Source organism: Sphaerodactylus townsendi, linkage group LG06 (genome assembly GCF_021028975.2).
Source record: "Sphaerodactylus townsendi isolate TG3544 linkage group LG06, MPM_Stown_v2.3, whole genome shotgun sequence".
In the NCBI taxonomy this organism is placed as follows: domain Eukaryota; kingdom Metazoa; phylum Chordata; class Lepidosauria; order Squamata; family Sphaerodactylidae; genus Sphaerodactylus; species Sphaerodactylus townsendi.
Genome location: NC_059430.1, coordinates 129,565,469 through 129,572,266, shown reverse-complemented (window position 1 = coordinate 129,572,266; position 6,798 = coordinate 129,565,469). Strand labels below are relative to the sequence as shown.

At 51.4% G+C, this 6,798-nt stretch overlaps 1 protein-coding gene across 1 annotated transcript in view; it reads left to right on the top strand.

The window, feature by feature from the left end:
* Positions 1–859: 859 nt before the first annotated feature.
* LOC125434153 (SPARC-related modular calcium-binding protein 1-like) overlaps positions 860–6,798 on the top strand; it is a 48,660-nt gene continuing 42,721 nt past the window's right edge. Inside the window, exon 1 of the mRNA XM_048499157.1 lies at positions 860–1,062. Within this exon, the coding sequence (XP_048355114.1) occupies positions 991–1,062 (72 nt within the window). The 5' untranslated portion in view covers positions 860–990. The remainder of the gene's footprint in view (positions 1,063–6,798) is intronic.

Sequence of the window (6,798 nt, the reverse complement as noted above, 5' to 3'; positions counted from 1 at the left end):
GGGTGTGGCATGGCCCCACCCCCCAAGCCCATCCCATAAAGAATCTATACCTCATCCCTGTGCTGTGCTTCCTGGACTGGGTCCTTCCACCTCCTCCCTTCCTCTCTTCCGGCTGCCTTCAAGTTTTCCTAGCATGATTGTCCTTTCCAGTGAGTCCTGCTTTTTCATAATGGGCCCAACAGGATCTCATTTGTAAAGAGGGCCAGGCATGAGGTACATGTAACTGGGGTGGGGGGTGGGGGGTTGGACTGGCAAAGCTACAGCCTTGAGAGCCCCCGCCCCCCCAGTTGCTTCTGATCCTAGGGAGCAAATTGGGAGCAACGGGGGGGGGGGGTAGGGGCCTGATAGTCCCCCCAAGGGGCCTGATAGTCCCCCCAAGGGGCCACATGTTTGACACCCCAAATCTAGCTGATTCTGCAGCTGAGATAAATTTGGCTCTGCAAAGGGCCAGTTCTTGCAGTTCTTCTGCCCCGTGAACTTAGGGTGCTTTCTGCACATGACCAGAGGCACTCTTGGTGGTTTCTGTATCCATCCCAAAGCTGGCCTTTGGGGAGTGGGGGGGGTGGGGCGGACAAAAAAGTGGACGGGGCTCCAGCTGGAGGCTTTTCCCCTAAACTGCTGGTGGGGGTGGGGGTGGGGGTGGGGAGGCATGGCCCTAGAAGCCCCAGCAGGGACTGCCCCACTGAACATACGGTAGGTGTCGGAGGGAGAGGGGCGGAGCTTGTTTGCACTTTAATTTTGGAAGGAGGGAGGGAGGGAGGGAGAGGGGTGGAGCTTGGCCTGGGGGGGGCGTGACCGCGCCAGCTGTTGCATCTGCACGTGGGTGACCCCCCCCCCCCCTCGCAGGCAAGAGCAACGACACGGCGAGAAGGGCGGAGGCAGGGCCGGGGATCGCCGCCGCTTTATAAGCCTCCATGCGCGCCGGCGGTGGCCACTGGACCCCTCTGCTCGGGAGCTCGTCCTACCCTGCCGGGGAGGCCGAGGCACGCCATGCCTGCCCTGCTGTGGCTGCTGCTGGCTCTCCCGCAACTGGCGGCCCCTTTGCGGTGGGACACGTCTCCGGTAAGAGAAAGCGGGGAGGGGGCCCGAGGGGCTTGTGCTGTGGGAAGCGCCGATCTGCCCGCCGCCAAGCGGGGGGGGGGGGCTCGGGGGCGGGGACATCGGGTTTTGCAAATTGCAAGCCAGTTCCGCAGATTCCCTATAAGTTTTGCAAATTGCAAGCCAGTTCCGCAGATTGCCCATAAGTTTTGCAAATTGCAAGCCAGTTCCGCAGATTGCCCATAAGTTTTTACAAATTACCGAAGCCAGGGTTTCCGCCGTTACCCATAAAGTTTTACCAAATTACCAAGCCAGTTCCGCAGATTGCCCATAAGTTTTGCAAATTGCAAGCCAGTTCCGCAGATTGCCCATAAGTTTTGCAAATTGCAAGCCAGTTCCGCAGATTGCCCATAAGTTTTGCAAATTGCAAGCCAGTTCCGCAGATTGCCCATAAGTTTTGCAAATTGCAAGCCGGTTCCGCAGATTGCCCATAAGTTTTGCAAATCGCCAGCAAGTTTTGCAAGCGGCGAAGAAGTCTTGTAGATTGCAAAGAAGCGCGCTCGCGCTCTCTCCCCGCGGTTTTGCAAAACCGCAGCCACGCGCGCCCGTCCAACTGCGCTCCGCGGATTACAAAAGCGCGGAGCGCAGCTTGGGGAGCCGGTGCCTGCAATCTGGAGCTTTTTCTCTGCGGGCCCCTTCCCCACAGGCAGAATAATGCACTTTCAATGCACTTTGAAGCTGGGTTTTCCTGGCGTGGAATAGCAAGATCCACTTGCAAACAGTTGCAAAAGTGGATTGAAAGTGCCTTATTCTGCATGTGCGGAAGGGGCCTGCAAGAAACGGAACTGCCCCGGCAGGCTTTTAAGTCCCGGGCGACAGTTGTTGCAAACGGTGCAGGTGGCGGGAAGTGATTGACAGCCCCAGAGCAAACAAGGGTGCCTGGCCGCGCTCACTGCTTTGAACTTTGAAATTCTGGCTGTGCGCGTTTTTGCACGAGCCGGTGGCCTCTCTCGCTGCAGCTGTGATGCAAAGTTTAATTTGCAAATACCACTTCTCTCCCTCTAAATTTTTTTCACAAGATAACTGGACTCCCAAATTGCGTGCCCTATGCAGCCCTTTGTCTGGAGTTAGGTCAAAACTCCTTGGAATCAGCCGCTTGGCTGAGGACTTTTAGATTCTGGCTGCAAATTCATTTTCTCTCGGACTGTAATTTCCTAGTCCACCGTCTGCTCTCTGACACCCATTGCAACCCCTGGCTTTCCATAATTGAAGAAAAAATTGCCTCTATCGGACTGTCAGTTTGCCCTTTGTCCTATTCAGAAGCTTATAGGAAGTTAAAAGGTCAACTATTGGATAGAGAGTTCTCTACCCTAAACACCGCAGCCAAGAAAACGTGCTCCCCCCCTGTATTTTTCTCTCCCATTTGAATGGGGCCACTTGGCACACTACCTGCATTGCTTAATAAACCCTGTTCAAAGGAGAGCCATAATGCTCGCCAGGTTTAATGTTATGCCTTCTGCCTTGTGACATGGCAGATTTAATAAGCAAGAAAAGGCTAAAAGATTGTGCCCATGTAACGATGGTGCAGTTGAATCTCTGGCCCACCAATTACTACACTGTCTCAGATTCAAGGAAATCAGATCCAAGTATGTGAATCTCACTCCTTTACATTTACCCGATCTCCCCGATTTAATTAGATTGCACTACTTGTTGGACAACCCTGATCCTTCTCTCTGTGTGATAGTGGCAGACTTTCTCCTGGAAATTACTAAACGCCAGTAGATTTCCTTCATCCTAACATGTATATCCTGTATTGTATATGCTTTTTAATCCGTTTTTTAAATTATTGTTGTACTGCTGTCTATGCCAATAAAGGCTTGCTTCCACTTCCACTTCCACTTCTCTCCCTCTTTGGAATCTGATGAGGGGTAGTTGGATTCCAATACCTCTACAAAGGAGGATAATTGCGACCATGGGTCGTTACAGAGGCTGTTATTTGTATTTTGGACGAATATGGGTGTTAATAAGTATCAGGGGGAATTTATCCCAATCAACCAGCACTGCTTGGATTAGTTGTGAAGGGGCTGGCAGGAGTTTAACCGCTAGGGATATACAAGCAAATATACAAAGACCACCCGACGGTCTACCTGGGCCACTGGGCTTGGTTAATGGTGAACAGAAAGTCCTATAACAGTGATGGCAAACCTTTTTGAGACCGAGTGCCCCAACTGCAACCCAAAACCCACTTATTTATCGCCAAGTGCCAACGTGGCAATTTAACCTGAATACCAAGGTTTTAGTTTAGAAAAAAACAGTTGGCTCCGAGGCGCATGTTACTCGGGAGTAAGCTTGGTGAAGCAACCGTGTAACGCTTCGAATGGATGAATCACGACCCTAGGAGAGTTTACTCAGAAGCAAGCCCCATTGCCTGCAATCGAGCTTACTCCCAGGTAAAGGACCATGCCCAGGCCAGCCTAGGGGTGTTTTTTTGGGGGGTGATTCCCCCCCCCCCATGATGAACTCTGTGCACGCGTGCCCACAGAAAGGACTCTGAGTGCCACCTCTGGCACCCGCACCATAGGTTCGCCACCACTGTCCTATAACCTTCGAAATGTATGGGGTGACATAGCCAAGTTTCTTGCAACAAAATTAGGTCCGCTTTTCTTATATCATTGAGGAAACATAGATTCCCACATTCGTTGCTCCAACCAGAAATGTTCCACGAAAGTACAGAAAGTTCCAGTCGCTTTTGGCGTCAATTGCAAGAGTCCAACATCTTTGGAATCTGCAACCGAGTTGAAGGTTGCAACTTTGGTGGTTATTCCAAATGGGCACAAAAAAAAGACCTTGTAGGCACGAAACACCCCCTGTCTGTCAGAGCTTCGCTCCCCACTTCTGAGGGGGAGAGCTGAGGTTTGCCAGGGAATTCTGCAGCTGGGCCCAGACCACAAGACACCCGGAGAAATGAATAGCTCTTTTCAGAGCGTCCGTGTGGTTTGCAAAGTGTCCATTACTGATTTCCTTTCCAGGGGCCTTTTCCGTCTTGACCAGTTTTGGGACCACCAGGTCAAAAACTTCAGATTCTTTGCATCGAGGAAAGCACCGGGGTTGGGCCCAATCTGCTTTCTCTTTTAGTTTATCTAGAACAGGGATAGGGAACCTTTAACACGCAAAGAGCCATTTGGACCCGTTTTCCACGGGAAAAGAAAACACTTGGAGCCGCAAATAATTTTTGACATTTAAAATAAAGATAACAACTGTATATATTGGGTTTTTTTTTTACCTTTTACTCCGCTCATTCTGAGAAGCGCATGGATGCGCCTGCCCTGCTGCCTGCAGGGCGGGCAAGGATGAAGCCGGTGGCTTGGCCTTGCCGGCTGCCGGGAAAGCGCCTGCCCCGCTCCAACGGGGCGGGCGAGAGGGGAAGCCCGCAGCGTGGCCCAGCCGGCCGCGGGCAATTGGTGCGCCTGCCCTGCTGCCTGCAGGGCGGGCAAGGATGGGGCCGGCGGCTCGGCTCGTGGAGCCGCAGTGCAAGGGCAGAAGAGCCGCATGCGACTCTCGAGTTGCAGGTTCCCTACCCCTGATCTAGAAAATGGACGCAGTGCCTTTCTGGAGACCGGATGGCAAATGCCATAGAATAAAATGGTAAATGCCCTGATGTAAGAATTGTCAATAATAAAGCAAACGGTTAAAAATAAGCCAGCGAAAAACAACATGGGTCAATGTCTGGTCGAAGGCTTTTACGGCCGGAATCGCTGGGGTGTTGTGGGGTTTCCGGGCTGCGTGGACATGTTCCAGTAGCATTTTCTGCTGATGTTTCACCTGCATCTGTGGCCGGCATCTTCAGAGGATCCTCTGCTCTGCTCTTCTCCCCTCTTCTCATTTAGTGCTGAAGCTGCTCTCTGTTCTTAAGTTTCTTAAGAACCCCTTAAGAAGGTTCTTAAGAACCCCTTTTCCTCTGCCACCAGTTTTCAACTTTGGCCTCGGGCAAGCTCCTTCACCAGTTGCAAAAGTTTTCCCTTCAGGACAGCCGTTGGTTCTCCGTATCTCTTTGGGCACCTCCCGTGAAGTTGTGCTGCCAACAGAATAAACAAGCCCCGTTTACATATTTACAGGTGTTGGAAAATGGAGAGCATCGTGGCCTTTGAAGAGCTCCGATGGGCCCAAGCTGACGTCAGGCACACTGTTTGTTGAGCGTCCCTCTGCTCTGCCGTGCCTGCCAAGTTCTGTCCCCGCCCCTTGCAAATCTGGCACTACTCCTCTCCCCCTTGTTTAGCAGCTGATCTCTTGCAAGGGTGCCCAGTTTCTCCTGAGCAAAGCGCAAAGCTCTTGCTCTCCAATATACTTTGGGATTATCCCTCAGAAATCTAGCCCTGCCATATACCTGGAACATCTTGTCAATTACAATTGCAGATGGATCTAGAGCAGTGGTGGCGAACCTATGACACGGGTGCCAGAGGTGGCACTCAGAGCCCTCTCTGTGGGCACACACAATCAGAGTGCCCCCCCCCCCACATCTAGACGGGCCTGGGCCGCTGGGCTCAATTATTAGCATTAAAACTAAGAACTAGTTTTGGGGAACCAGTGTGGGTAACCCTGTTAAGTGCTGTTAAACCCCACTGATTTTCATGCGAAGAACTAAAGCGCGATCCTTTACCTGGGAGTAAGTTTGGTTGCTGGCAACAGGGCTTGCTTCTAAGTAAACCCTCCTAGGGTCGTGATTCACCCGTTGGAAGAGTTGCACAGTTGCTTCAAAGCAAAGCCACCGACTACCACCAAGCTTACTTTTGAGTAATGCACGCCTCTAAACTAAAACCTCAGTATCCGGGTTAAATTGCCGTGTTGGCACTTTGCGATAAATAAGTGGGTTTGGGGTTGCAATGTGGGCACTCGGTCTTGAAAAGGTTCGCCATCACTGGTCTAGAGCAAGGTGTAACTCTTTTCCGTCAGTACATCTTCAAGGTCGCTTCTCTAATATCCCACAAAATGAGCGTTGCTGTCGATGTTGTCCTGATACAGCTGATTCACTTTCTCATACTCTGCTTCGCTGTTCAAAATACAACAACATCAGAACTGATTTGAGAACTGTATTACCAACAGGATTTATGCTCCTTTCTGATAAGATAAAAATGGCTAAGCTCCTAAATAACTCCAATGTTGAAATCTCTGAAGCTGTTGCTGTATTTTTACTCTGTGTACTGCAAGTTGCGCAATAATGACCTTCTTATTGTATTTGGAATTCTTGACACACACCGGTTTTATGCCTAATAAAGTTTTCTGATTTGGGTGCCCAGTTGCTGGGTCCGCTCTCTGGCCAGGCACCCAAGTGGTTGCTTGAGGCAGCACGGAGGAGGGAGAGGAAGCTCGGCCGGGTGCCGTTTCCCAGCCGTTGATGGTTCGGAGGTTTCTGGGGCTATGTCCTAGATTTGTTCTGTGTTGCGTCGTACGAAATCAGCGCAGTTGTCCGGCTTGGGCCCTTTGGGTTGGATCTCAGTTGAGGGTAAAGAGGGAGATTTGGGGGGCTGTTGAGCACCCGCTGGCCAGACCGTGACTCTTTCTGGGGCAGAATTCTGGAATGTTGTGTACAGTTCTGAGCACTGCAATTCAAGAAGACAGGCTGGAATGGGTCCAGAGGAGGGCGATCAAAACGGCCAAAGGTCTGGAGTCCATGCCCTACGACAGTGGTGGCGAACCTTTGGCACTCCAGATGTTATGGACTACAATTCCAATCAGCCCCTGCCAGCATGGCCAATTGGCCAT